At 35.5% G+C, this 15,040-nt stretch overlaps 1 protein-coding gene across 4 annotated transcripts in view; it reads left to right on the top strand.

The window, feature by feature from the left end:
- CDC27 (cell division cycle 27) overlaps positions 1-15,040 on the top strand; it is a 68,724-nt gene that overhangs the window by 42,138 nt on the left and 11,546 nt on the right. For 3 of the 4 annotated variants that reach the window (XM_058561279.1, XM_058561282.1, XM_058561281.1), the window contains 7 exons: positions 3,367-3,466; positions 4,703-4,910; positions 5,112-5,284; positions 8,114-8,266; positions 9,694-9,902; positions 12,065-12,182; positions 14,706-14,834. In XM_058561279.1, the coding sequence (XP_058417262.1) occupies positions 3,367-3,466; positions 4,703-4,910; positions 5,112-5,284; positions 8,114-8,266; positions 9,694-9,902; positions 12,065-12,182; positions 14,706-14,834 (1,090 nt within the window). The remainder of the gene's footprint in view (positions 1-3,366; positions 3,467-4,702; positions 4,911-5,111; positions 5,285-8,113; positions 8,267-9,693; positions 9,903-12,064; positions 12,183-14,705; positions 14,835-15,040) is intronic. The other variant, XM_058561280.1, reaches the window with a different exon arrangement.

Genomic DNA, 15,040 nt, shown 5'->3' with positions numbered 1-15,040 from the left:
GGCCTTCAGATTCATTGAGCTTCTTGGATCTGTGAGTTTATAGTTTTCATCAAATTTAGCTAATTTTTGGCCCTTATTTCTTAAAATGTTTTTTTGTCCTTGTCCCTTTCTCTCCTTCTGGGACTCCAAGTACATGTATACTAGACTGTTTAAAGTTGTCCCAAAATTCACTAATATTCTCGTTTCCAGTCTTTTTTCTCTCTCTCTTTCATTTTGGATAGTGTTTATTGCTAATAATTGATGACATTTATTGCTAATGTTAAGATTTAATCTTTTCTTCTGCAGTGTCAAATCTGCTGTTAATCCCATCCAGTGTATTTTTTTTTATCTCAGACATTCTGTTTTTCATCTCTAGAAGTTTGATTTGGTTCTCTCCTTAACATGCCCATACTTTCTTCTACCTTTTTGAACATATGGAATATATTTATAGTAGCTCTTTTAATGATCTTGTCTACAAAGTCTCACTGTGTCATTTCTGGCTCTGTTTTTTATTGTTTCGTTTTTCTCTTCAGTATAAGTTATATTTTCCAGCTTCTTTGTATGCCTAGTATTTTTTTGATTGGATGCCAGTGTTGAAAATTTTACGTTGTTGAGTCCTAGGCTTTTTTGTATTCTTTTAAGTATTTTTAAGTTTTGTTTTGGGATGCAGTTAAGTTACTTGTGAACAGTTGGATCTTTTCAGGTCTTACTTTTTAAGTTTTGTTAGGTGGGAGAAGAGCAGCCTTTAGTCTGGAATAATTTTGCCCCACTATTGAGGCAGTATCCTTTGAGTACTCTACTCCATGGCCTGTTTAAGTGTGAGGTTTCTTCACTCTGGCTACTGAAGAGCTATTCTCAGCTCAGGATGAGCTCCAAGAATTGTTCTGCCTGCTCCCTTTCCAGTAGTTCTTTCCCCAGATTTAGGTGGTTTCCTCATTACAATACTGTAATGCAATTCTGATGCGAACTACCCAGACTTAGCATAGACTCTGCAGGCTAGAGTCACAGTCTCAACAAGTCTTGTTAACTTGCCAATTGCAAGTTTAGGGGTTCCCCAGGCCCTGCACTTCTGACCACCTGACTACAAATTTGAGGGTTCCCGCCACCCCCCTCAGGTTTAATAATTTGCTAGAACAACCCACAGAATCTAGGAAAGTGCTATACTTACAATTACAGTTTTATTTTTACTTCTTTTGTTTTTTTTTTTTTTTTTTGAGGAAGATCAGCCCTGATCTAACATCTGTCGCCAATCCTCCTCTTTTTGCTGAGGAAGACTGGCCCTGGGCTAACATCCGTGCCCATCTTTCTCTACTTTATATGGGATGCCGCCACAGCATGGTTTGACAAGCGGTGCATCAGTGCGCACCAGGGATCCGAACACCGGACTGCCGCAGCAGAGCGCGCACACTTAACCACTACACCACTGGGCTGGCCCCTACGGTTTTATTTTAAGGGATTCAAAGCAGGACCAGACAAATGAGACTTGTAGGGTGAGATCTGGGAGGGTCCTGAACACAGAGCTTCTCTGTCCTCTCCCTGTGGAATCAAGATGTGTCACCCACTGGCATATCATGTGTTCACCAACCAGGAAGTTCGACCGAGCTTTGATGTTTAGAGTTTTTATTGTGGTTTCGTTATGTAGGCGTAATAGATTGCATCACTGGCCACATGACTGAACTGAATCTCCAGCCACCCTCCCGTTCCTGGAGAAGGTCAGGCTGATATCACCTAGTTCAGAACCCCAACCCTCTAATAACATGAATGATCTTTCCAGCATGGCCAGCCCCCCATTCTGAAACTATCTAGGGACGCACCATACATCACTTCATGAACGTAAACTCAGGTGTGATCCCAGGGGCCCACCATGAATAACAAAGACACTCTCATCACTTGGGAAATTCTGAGGATTTAGAAGCTCGCTCTCAAGAACCTGGGACAAAGACCAGATAAATTCTTTATTATACAACGCTCAGACACCTGAACTGATGAGTTTTCAACTGAGACTCTAGGGAGACCTCCTGCAGATCTTTGGAGCTCCCCTCTTTGTGGCTCTCTCCTTTCTGGTACTCTGACCTGCAGATTCTAGCTACCTCAGCTTCCCTGAATTCTCAACATTTTCTTCTCAGCACAGGGAGACTGCTCTATTTGTGTTGCCCTTCCCTGCGCTGCACCATCAGAACTCTCCTCAGGCATGTGCTGCCTGCTGTCCAATGTCTGGAAAATAATGTTTCATATGTTTGTTCGGTGTTATAGTTGTTTAAGATGGGAGAGTAAATCTGCTTTATGTTACTCCATCATAATTGGCAGCAGAAGTTTGTTCTTTTATTTAGAAAAGTGTTTTTTAGAGATGATTAGAATAGCATATTTCTCTTAGCTAAATCATCAAAGAAAGTTTGTGTGTCATCATTTTCTCCACGTATATTAGCCTCTAAAAATCATTTCTATAATCTTTCCAAGGTATTTTCTTATAGCTACTAGGACATTTCATATTTTATTACAAAGCCATAAAATGATACTGTTTACAAAAACTTTCTCAAAAAGTGTTTAATGTAGCTGGCTCATAATCACACAGGTAATAAGTGGTAGAACCCGCTTTCAAACCTGAGCAGTCTGGTTCTGGAACACACTCCTTTCATTGTCAAACTCCTAATTAAACAGATATAAGGATATATATACACATACATACACATACATATATATAAGTATGTATATATTTAATATGCTATAACCAATGTTTCAAACTCATTCAGTATCCCGCTTCATTTTTTTTGGTGCCTGTCAGACTTAGAGGTTTTTGTTTGTTTTTTTGTCAGATGGCCCTTTGGAGCTAACAGAACCCTAATGAAAATTATAATATAGAAAGAATTTGTCTTCTTTAACCTCCCAGCCCCAGAGCCCTCTTACATCTACCCCCACAAGATTTATGTTACCCTCATGCAGCATTTTATCTGTTTAAAGCAATCTCAGCATTTTTTTCAGGCTTGTCTTCTCTGTAAACTGCTCCATGCTATGAAATTATCCCCTCTCACTTCTCAGGCAAAACTCTTCTATAATTAAGTAATCTTATTGACTAAATATAATTCATGTTTGTAGTATGAATGACACCAAATAAAGGATATTTGTTCCTTCCAAATAAAGGATATTCTACTTTTAAAAATGAATTAGGGAGCCAGCCCGGTGGCACAGCGGTTAAGTTCACACATTCCGCTTCAGCGGTCTGGGGCCACCAAACCGCTGCAATCCCCAGGCTGCCAAAGCAGAGTGCACGAACTCAACCACTACACCACCGGGCCAGCCTCCGTATTTTTTAGTATACCTGAACTGAAACAATAGTTAATGTTCATAAACTGAGTTTTTAAAAAATGTCTGCTTTTATAATTTTTTTAGTACAACACCTCAGGTATTGAGCCCCACTATCACATCTCCACCAAACGCACTGCCTCGAAGAAGTTCACGACTTTTTACTAGTGACAGCTCTACAACCAAGGTAATTTAAAGATTTCTATATGTCACATTTGCTTAATATATCCCCCTCTAAAATTTCTGTTCATCAGTGACTCCATCTCTAATTAATAAAGAGCCTATTTAAAATTTTTTAATGTTTTTAATTTGTAGGGCCGTCTATAATGTTTGCAAATTTTCTTGATCCTTTAATAAATATTATAAAACATTGTTCAAATGACAAAATTATAATGATGGAGAGCAGATCAACAGTTATAAGAAGTTAGAACTGGGGGGAGGTTGTGACTACAAAAGCATAGCACAGTGGAATTTCTCTGTGTAGTGGTAGAACAGACCTGTATCCTTACTGTGGTGATCAGTTACCCAAATCTGTACATGTGATAAAATTTCATAGAACTATACACACCAAAAAAACAGTACATGCAGAAACAATGAAATTCAAGTAAGAGCTGTAGTTTAGTTGATAGTATTGTACCAATTCCAGTTTTGTGGATTTGATGGTATACTATGGTTATGTCAGATGGTCATTAGAGAAAGGGTAAATGGAAATTTTCTGTGTTTTCTTTGCACATTTCTTTGCACAATCGAAGGGCCTCATTATGACTTTGGTAAATTTTCTTGGTCCATTGACAAATATTATAGACAATCTTTAATTTTGACATATACAGATCAACAATTTTATGACTTATCAATTACAGTGCTGTGAGACAATTAGGTAGTATTGCATCCACTTATTAAATAATAAATGAAAGTGATATACTTTGAGACAAGAGCAACACTTAATGCTGATTTACCTTAAACACTAGTTAGTTAATTTGATCTATTTTCAGAATTGTTGCATTTAAAATAAATGACTTTGAATACTTTTGTTTTTATAAAATTTCTTCTGAGAAAAATATAAAGATCAGGGGCAGGCCTCGTGGCGTGGCGGTTGAGCGCCGCGCTCCGCTGCTGGCGGCCCGAGTTCAGATCCCAGGTGCGCACAGGGACACTGCTTGTTGGGCCGTGCTGTAGCAGTGTCCCATGTAAAGTGGAGGAAGATGGGCACGGATGTTGGCCCAGGGCCAGTCTTACTCGGTGAAAGGAGGAGGATTGGCATGGATGTTAGCTCAGGGCTGATCTTCCTCACAAAAAAAAATATATATATATAAAGATCAATCAAGAGTGTACATTTATTTTATATCTAATATTTGAGGAAGGGTTGGGGGCGATTCTAAAATACCTGAGTATAACAAGTGTGGGATTTTTCTCCTTTTTACAGGAGAATAGCAAAAAATTAAAAATGAAATTTCCACCTAAAATCCCAAACAGAAAAACAAAGAGTAAAACTAATAAAGGAGGAATAACTCAACCTAATATAAATGATAGCCTGGAAATTACAAAATTGGACTCTTCCATCATTTCAGAAGGGAAAATCTCCACAATCACACCTCAGATCCAGGCATTTAATCTGCAGAAAGCAGCAGCAGGTCTGTTTTTTAAATGCTTAATATCTTCTTTGTATTTATTCACTTTTTTTTAAGTAAATTTCTTTATCTTCATTAAAGTGCCTTCCGTTTTTTTCTAGATAGATGTTGGGATTTTTAATGAATTATTTTGTAATTAGCCTTTCTAGAAAACCAAACTTTTATTGTGGTTTCTTCTTTGTTTACTATATTGTTTTCTCCTAGAAGGTTTGATGAGCCTTCTTCGTGAAATGGGGAAAGGTTATTTAGCGTTGTGTTCATACAACTGCAAAGAAGCTATAAATATCTTGAGTCACCTACCTTCTCACCACTACAATACTGGTTGGGTACTGTGCCAAATTGGAAGGGCCTATTTTGAGCTTTCAGAGTACATGCAAGTAAGTATAGAAAACAATTATATATGCCTTTCTATAGATAATTTAATTAAAATGCATATGCTTAAGAAGGCTAGATCTAAAAGGTCAATATTTATTATGTAATGTCTTTATTTTCTCAGTATTTATAATTTATAAATACAATTCTTTATTGTGTTAAGGGGTGAATAATTTAAATTCTTTGGAATTACTTGAGATAGATTTGTAGAGAACCCAAGTCATCCATACATTCTTTTTTTTTTTTTTTTTTCCCCCCAAAGCTCCAGTAGATAGTTGTATGTCATAGCTGCACATCCTTCTAGTTGCTGTATGTGGGATGCGGCCTCAGCATGGCCGGAGAAGTGGTGTGTGGGTGCGTGCCCGGGATCTGAACCTGGGCCGCCAGCAGTGGAGCGCGTGCACTTAACCGCTAAGCCACGGGCCGTCCCACATCCATACATTCTTTTTTTTTTTTATTTTTATTTTTTATTTTTTCCCCCAAAGCCCCAGTAGCTAGTTGTATGGCATAGCTGCACATCCTTCTAGTTGCTGTGTGTGGGACGCGGCCTCAGCATGGCCGGAGAAGCGGTGCGTCGGTGCGCGCCCGGGATCCGAACCCGCACCGCCAGCAGCGGAGCGCGTGCACTTAACCACTAAGCCACGGGCACATCCATACATTCTTATGTGGAATATTTATACCCTACTCAGTTGCATCTGAAAAATTTATCGTATAATAGATATTTATAATAAAAATTCTTTCTATCATATACAGAGTTGTTACTGGGATGAATTTTTGGCATTTCATATGTTTTATAAACTTGAAGGATACTATGAAGAAAATTGTATGTAACTGAGGACACAGTGTCCTTATCACAAGGCTTTTATCCTTTTAATTTTAATTACATTCATTCTTAAGTTATCTGTTTATACCAGAAAAGGAGAGGATGATTAACATAAAGCCAAAGAAAATTCTAATTTCCAATTTAAATTTTCTCCCCAGTTATCCTTCCAAAGCATTTTCTTCACCACCCCTAAACTTTAAAGAAAAAAAAAAAACCTTTAAGAAACCTATATATTATAGCAAAATTTCTCTAACATAAATTATTTAAAGTTTATAATAAGGTTACTTTGTTGTGCTGTTTACTTTCAGTTCATTTATTCAGTATATGTTTGAGTGTGTATTATGTTCTAGAACTCTCTTCTGGACTCTGTAATACAGCTAGACAGATCATTGCTTGCCTTCATAGAGCTTGCATTCTAGTAAAGAGATGGATTGTAAACCAATAAATGTATAAGGACAGGTAGCAATAAGTCATATGAAGAAAAAATGAAACATGGTAAAGAGATTGGGAGACAGTGAAATATGATGCTGTTTTTTAAAAAGCGTGCTCAGAGAGAGAAAGTTACTCCTTCCTCCATGCAAAGATCTAGGGGTGAAGTGTTCTTCTAGGTAGAGAATAGGTACGTAGGTAGAAGATACCTTCTAGGTAGGTAGAAGATACCTATTCATGTAATTTTGTGTAGTAAAGAGAAAAGAATTATAGACAGAAAGGCTTATTCATTACCAGAAGACCCATGGTTGGATTATGGTCTTTTGCAGGTACACAGGTAAAAGCTGTGTTTAGCAAGTCCTTTTCAAAATTATTTCTAATTTGTTATTTCACAGGTACTTTAAAATACATGAATTTTGTTGTTTCCCCCTAATTATAGAGCAATGACCCAGATATTCAACTAAAGCTTTTGTTTCAACTTAATGTCATAAGGTTTTGTTTTTCATTTTTCTTTTTCTCTGTGCTACAGTCACTTTTCAGAGGAAGCAATAGATTCTGTAAAATTTGAAACCAAAAGATTTCCAAAACTTGTGTTTGGCTGATGGTTAGGCCTCTCTTCTCGTAACCAATGCCTATTTGAAAAACTTATCTGTATAACTTTTAAGGGATTTCAGGGAAGTTAGAAATCATCAAGCTAATCCTAGATAATATATGGCCATTTCTTGGAATTAAGTTCCTAGTTTTAGAAATGCTATTTCCATATTTTCTGTCATCTTCATTTCATTAAGAACAGTCCAGATATTCCTCATTCTAAACTAAATTTGACTTTCAGAATTTTGAACTTTTTGAATTGATAAACTAGGGAACTAATTGGTTTTATATGAACTAATTGGTTTTATATAACCCAAAGCCTCAAACTTCAGGGGGAGAGAAACACAGTTCTGGGAGCTGTGATTGTGGTGAGGAAAAAATTTGACCTGATAGCTGAGGAGGGACCCTAAAGTCAAGAGAGCGCTGCAAAGGAAAAGGGAATTACTAGGTAGGGACGACAGTTCCCAGCAGACACGACATTGGTGGATAAGTTCAGTGCTCGACACCATCGAGTTGGTGGCCAGCTGAACCTATTTTTCCCCTGAAGTTTTCAACTCAACCTCTTAAAATAGATTTCATGTTATAGAAGTCATTCTCAACTCTCACCTTTCCTGAGAGAGTTATTCTGTAAAGCCATTATTAAAACTTGGAGATGTGTTTTTTGAGAATAAAATAATTAACTTGTCCTTTTAAAATTATAATTTTGTATAGATTATTCTTCTGTCTTTTTGATGGAAACTTAAATTTTCTTTTCAGAGTTCATGTTCATACAATGACTTGTGTATAAAAACTAGGTAAAGTGTGAATATGGTTACATCAATATTTGACCTACTGTGGAAGGTTGCTCAATTTGGCCTTGTGTTATTACTAATTCACATAAACACCATAAAACAAGGCACCATTTAGGTCCTATGAGAATAGTGCCCAGTGCTCTCCCTGTATATGTAAATTGTATCAACTTGTTTTCCTCTTACTAGTTTTTGTATTTCAGGCTGAAAGAATATTCTCAGAGGTTAGAAGGATTGAGAATTACAGAGTTGAAGGCATGGAGATCTACTCTACAACACTTTGGCATCTTCAAAAAGATGTTGCTCTTTCAGTTCTATCCAAAGACTTAACAGACATGGATAAAAATTCACCAGAGGTATGTTAACCGAAACACTTGGTTTATATAGTTATCTTTTGATCACGCTTGCCAAATGGAGATGAACCAAATAATGCAAACACCATTTATTGTCACCCACACTTATTTATTAATTTTTTTTTTGTGAGGAAGATCAGCCCTGAGCTAACATCCGTGCTAATCCTCCTCTGTTTTTTGCTGAGGAAGACCGGCTCTGAGTTAACATCTATTGCCAATCCTCCTCCTTTTTTTTTTTCCCCAAAGCCCCAGTAGATAGTTGTATATCATAGTTGCACATCCTTCTAGTTGCTGTTATTTGGGATGCGGCCTCAGCATGGCCGGAGAAGGGGTGCATCGGTGCGTGCCCGGGATCCAAACCCGGGCCACCAGTAGCAGAGCGCGCACTGTTAACTGCTAAGCCACGGGGCCGGCCCACCCACACTGATTTTTGCACACTTCTCTATAGGCAGAGACTCAGAGAAGAGAAAGTCCTAGAATATATGGTGCAGATTCACAAATAAAAAAATCACAAAGCAGATATTCAGGATTAATTAAGATTTAGCTGTGTAAAAATTGCTGTTTCCAAGATTAGAGTTCAGTAAGCAGAAATTATATAGATAGAAAAAAGTGCTAATTTTAAAATAAAATAGTAATTTTAATTGTCATTTTAAGACATAGGCACAATTCATTTACATGCTCCAGTCCTGTAAGAATTGTATTTCAGTGCATCTCAAGAATATTTAGTTCTTTTGTAACATATTTAAATTTAGAATTAAAAACAGTCAATTCTCATTATTCTCAGTAGTTATGTTCTGTAGTCTCCGTGAACAGTGAGTTAGCAAATACTGAACCGATGCTCCTAGGGGAAATACACACATACATATCTCACACAGATTATAATCTTAAATCCTAAAAAACTCATTCTGGGAGATTCTGTTTTCTTTATTTTTCAAAAGAGAGAATGAAGTTCAGAGCGTTGAGGTGACTTGTCTGACGCTGCCCTACAAATAGGTGCCAGAGTCGGAATTCAAACTCTGTCCAACTGGCCCCAAAGCCAGGACTTTTTACACTACACTACATTGCCCCCCTACAGTCTCTATCCTCTGGTCATCTCTATATGAGAGCTGAAACAAGAAGGCAGAGAGTCGCCTTTTTCAACCTCAGCTGAGAACGTACCTGTTGGACAACTCATACATTGGGTGCTCCAGTGAGCACTGACGCACCCCGAGTATTGATTTCGGTTTTATAAATAAATTTTAGCAAGTAGACAAATTGGCAAACATGGAATCTGTGAATAATGAGGAACCATATCTATTAAAACTCTTCGGTTTTTGTCTTTCTGTTCTAAGTCATGTAAGTCTTGATTTTAGTCAGAGATTTGGTTTTGTTACAAAAATTAAAACAAAATTTTAATTGTGCATTTGGTTTTTGTTTCCATTTTTTTAAAGGCCTGGTGTGCTGCAGGGAACTGTTTCAGTTTGCAACGGGAACATGATATTGCAATTAAATTCTTCCAGAGAGCTATCCAAGTTGATCCAAATTATGCTTATGCCTATACTCTATTAGGGCATGAGTTTGTGTTAACTGAAGAATTAGACAAAGCATTAGCTTGTTTTCGAAATGCTATCAGAGTCAATCCTAGACATTATAATGCATGGTAAGTGCTAATGAAGTGCAAAGACAGTGTCTTACTGATAAGGCTGATACTCAGTAATTTTTCTTATCTCTTTATTGTTACGAATTTGGTTACTATTACTTAAAGATGTACATACTGGTTGATAACTTCTAATCAAAATGTTTTTTATGTGGAGTTTATACATTTAACAAACTCTTACATTAACTAATCATGATAGAATACCAGATCCTCATACTCAACAATTTCAACCTTTTCTCCTACCAAACTTTTGCAAATAATTGGTTTTGTTACTTGATTTATTACTTTTTCTTAGAACACTAAAATCGTGATTAGGATAGAAAGTGGTTGGGAAAGTGGAGAGGAATAGTATAATTCACCTGTTGGATAATGGAAAATAAACATTGAAAACTATCCACTAGTTGTTGCTGTTTGGCAGTATCTAATTTATGAAGTTTATTAAGAGCTCAGTGTACCAGTTTATTAAGTAATGTCTCTCTTTAGGAAGTTACTACCTGGCTCATTGTTATCAAATGAAGAAGACATAGAAAAGTTTGTTCTTATTTCTGCCTCAGCACTTTACCTACCTACTGCTGACATTTTATTCTTGACTGACTTAAAAGTTTAAATATCAAGAAGTGTAATTCTGATATCATAACTCTATGGTAGTTTTTATGTCAGACATGGTTTTTTTATCTTTTGGGTTAATCATTACAGCAGTTGAATTTTATAATTCTATTTGCCACTAAATCTGAAGCACTAGATTACTAAAATATATTTTTTTTGTGTATATATTTTTTAGTGGATTATATCTCATTTCTAAGTAGATACATTGCCTGAAAGATGGCCTGATAAGTGCTAGATTCTGCTGGCTGACATATTAAACAGTCAACATTGCCAACACCACCTTCTCTTCACATAAGTATAAAGTTCTCTGTAATATTTCAAGAACTCAGTTCTTAGTAGGACTTGTGTTGTTTTTTAAATGTGTGGTGTCTGTTCTGCTGTATTGCAATAGTTGCATTCTTAAAAAACCTTACCATATCAAAAATTGTTATAAAAATAATTGTTTCAATTGGAGAAAAGGAGGAATATTCAGATTGGCAAAGTTTTACTGAGAATTTAAATATTGAGGTATTTAGGTAACTTTAATTATCTAACTAAACACTAAGCAAATTTATTATTCCAACTCCAAAGTAAATAGTCTTTCTTTTGTTATCTCCACCTTCACCATTATTAGCACAGAGCTTTTTATACTTTTTCTTCACCTCTAACACCATTATAATGATAAACAAAGCCATTCAAATAAAGCAGATAGATTTTGCTTTTTTTCTTATTCATTTGGTGCTTATTTCACATCATCATTATCTATAGTCGAGAGGTCTCCTTAATGTAAGTCAGTCACACTATACTCACTTGATGTTTTGAAAATTCAGGAGAAATACCTGTATAGCAACTTAATATACTATTACATAGCCTTTAAAATTTTATAATTTTGAAGTCTATTTGAAGCCTTTAAAAATAATTTTGAAATCTATAGCGGAGTGTTTTTCATACAATAAGTGGGGATTGTATTTCATACAATAAGCAGAACATGACAGTATGCATACTGCAATTGTAATAATATAAAACATATATGCATTTGGACAAAGAATGTGGAAATAGCATTGTTAGGAATTTAGGGTTTAGAATCGTAAAGGAAGGATCTGGTTAGAGTCTTTATTAGCTGTGTAACTTTGGGCAAGTTATTTAACTTCCCTAAGCCTCAGTTGCCTTATCTGAAAATGTAAATGATAACATACCTCTTTCCTTGGTTCCTCATAGGATTAAATGAGATAATTCACATAAAGAATTTAACGAAGTTATTGGCACACATATAATAACCACTCGCTAAAAATTACCTTTTAAATCTAGATGGTAGTGGTGGGTTTAAGGATGTACTTTCTTTTTTTCCCCTTTGTCATAGTTTTATTTGATGGATTGATTGATTTGATTTATTGTTTTTACTTGTAAAAGCGACTTGTCTAAAATACTTTATTTTTATCATGACTGACAATTTTTGCCACCAGTATTTTTCTACTGGTTTTTTAAAATGCCCAATTCCATACATATCCTTTTATTAGTTGAACTAAATTAGCAGCCAAAAGTTCATGTCCCTAAAATTATACTTTATTTTATACTTTTAGGTATGGTTTAGGAATGATTTATTACAAGCAAGAAAAATTCAGCCTTGCGGAAATGCATTTCCAGAAAGCACTTGATATCAACCCTCAAAGTTCAGTTTTACTTTGCCACATTGGAGTAGTAAGTAGCTTTCTAAACATTGTTCACTGAATCTCTTTTTTGAATTGTGTTTGTTATTGATTTAATGGCTATAATGAAAATTAGGGCTTTTTGTTATTGTTGTTATTCTTGAAACAATATCTTGGATTCTTTTTTTTTTTTTTAACATTTTATTTATTTATTTATTTTTCCCCCAAAGCCCCAGTAGATAGTTGTATGTCATAGCTGCACATCCTTCTAGTTGCTGCATGTGGGACGCGGCCTCAGCGTGGCCGCCAGCAGTGGAGTGCACGCACTTAACTGCTAAGCCATGGGGCTGGCCCTCTTGGATTCTTTTACAGCCAAAAATATCGCCTTTTTACTTGGCAAAAAGAGAAATCGCTGGAGCACCCTCATCCCTTGAGCAAGGCACTTAATTTGTCTGAGCTTCTCTTTTGTGAATGACAAGTAATACCACCTTGCCTACCTCATAGGGTTGTTATAAGACTCGCATAAGATAACTTCATATATTTGGTGGGGGGCCTTTTCTTTTTATTGGTGTCATAATAGTTTATAACATTGTGAAATTTCAGTTCTACAGTATTATTTGTCAATCACCATATAAATGCGCCCCTTCATCCCTTGTGCCCACCTCCCAACCCCCTTCCCCCTGGTAACCACCAAACTGTTCTCTCTGTCCGTGTGTTAGTTTATCTTCCACATTTGAGTGAAATCATATGGTGCTTGTCTTTCTCTGACTAGCTTATTTCACTTAACATAATATCCTCCAGCTCCATCCATGTTGTTACAAATGGGACGATTTTGTCTTTTTTTTTTTTTTTTTTTAATTTTTTTTTTTTATTGATGTCTTAAGATTTTGTCTTTTTTTATGGCTGGATAACTTCATATTTTTGAAATCACTTTTCCATGTTAACATTTAACTCCTAAATTAATTAATTAATATTTTAAGGCAAATGGTTCTCTGTGTTTAAGCCTCTGAGTGATATAGGTGTGTCAGAACTAATTAAAATTCTTATAAGGTGATGTGGATCACCACATTTATGTTTATATTTTTTAAATGTATCTGATAATAAGTTGTACTTTGAAAGGAGAAAAGGTATGTTTGCTTTTTAAAATCTTTTGTGTATTAGTTTCTCTGTAGCATGGTACCTTGAGTTCTTGTTCTTGCCCTCCCACCCCTCTCTCCTTCTCTCTTTCCCTCTCCTGCCCCTGTTTCTTTCTCTCAGCAAGTTTGGCTTTTGTGGGAATGGGCATACAATATAAGGAAATTATGTTATTTTGGAATTTCACTGTTCATTTTGGGGAAACAATTCTAGTTCTTTATAATTTTCTTAAAAATTGACATGGTAACTTCTTTTATAGTTAGATGCTATGCAAAAAATATAGAGAAAATATGTGGACTTAAAATTTTTTTTCATCACTTTGCCTAAGATAAGCCAGTCAAACTTGAGTATCTCTTGATACCTTTTAGTGAAGTCTGTCATTTTTTAAAGTAGACTTTCTTCTGAAGTTATTGTGGAACAGATCATTTTAGAATTTTGAGTGGTTTATTTGAAGGAGTTTTCAGATAACAGAGTATGCTTTTCTCTATTAGGGAACTATTTAGGATTTCAATTCTGTGGGCAGACTATTTGGCCACATGCCGTAATAACCTTCTGCACAGATCATTGCATAGATGAATATGGCAACCAGATGCTGGCAGTACCTACTCTCACATTCTTGTTACAGCGATATTTGTTTAAAGCTCCACAGCCATATCCATTCACTCTACTTTATTTTTAACATAGAATTCGTCCAAGGAGGAACACAGCAGAATATGAGTATATACACATGAATGAATAGTGAGGCTTGGGTTGTTTTTTTTATTTTAAGTTATTTAAAGTAAGTTATTTACTTACCAGTATTACAGATCAAGAGTTTTCAAATATGTAAAGCAGAAGAATTATTTTTAAAATAAATTACTAAAATAGGTAAAAGTGTAATTGTTCTGAGTGAAATAGGGTTGATAAAGGTTTAGAGCCAAATCTTCTAGGGGTTCTTTGAACAATTTTGAAAAGCCTAATATTTAGAGGACCATAATAAACCTGTTGAAATGTGAGTATCATCTAGCTAAATAGTACCAATTTTCTTGTGAAGGGAAAAACCAAAGTTTTTCCTGTCTTTTAGACTTTAAGTTAACGAAATACCTGCTCTGAAGATAGAATCTTGATTATCATTATGGGTACATAATGATAGCTTGGGTGTCAAAGGACCTAGGTTCTGATTCCAGAGCAAGTTATTTAACATCTCTGGACTTCAGTATTCTCATCTTCAAAAGTAAAAGTGTTGAACTAGAATTGGAAGAGCTTTTAGAGTTAATCTATTAATAGTTTGGTACATCAATTACTAAGCCTAGTTAACCCAATGGACCATCCAGTTAGACTATACAACCTTATCTCTAGTAGTTTTATTATCTTGATGTTGATTTTGAGTCATATTATTTGGTTCTCACTTTTCTTCATAAATACCAAAAAGAAACATTAATAGGATCTTTATTTCTTATAGGTTCAGCATGCACTGAAAAAATCTGAGAAGGCTTTGGATACCCTGAACAAAGCCATTGTTATTGATCCCAAGAACCCTCTATGCAAATTTCACAGAGCCTCAGTTTTATTTGCAAATGAAAAATATAAGGTAAGATAAATATCTTAATGGTATTCAGCACTATATTAGCTTAAGTTTTGCCCCTTTTTTTAATAAACAAAAAGTTATTTATACTTTAATTTTTATCTCAGTTCATTTTCCCCATTTTCAAAAGCTGTTTCATTTTCTTTACGGTTTTATTTCTTCATGAAATCCTCATAGGAAGGATGGATGTGTGGATATTTAGGAATATGTGG

The sequence above is a fragment of the Diceros bicornis genome, chromosome 18 (assembly GCF_020826845.1).
Source record: "Diceros bicornis minor isolate mBicDic1 chromosome 18, mDicBic1.mat.cur, whole genome shotgun sequence".
In the NCBI taxonomy this organism is placed as follows: domain Eukaryota; kingdom Metazoa; phylum Chordata; class Mammalia; order Perissodactyla; family Rhinocerotidae; genus Diceros; species Diceros bicornis.
The sequence above is the reverse complement of the archived record's forward strand: the minus strand, read 5'-3'. Positions and strand labels throughout refer to the sequence as shown.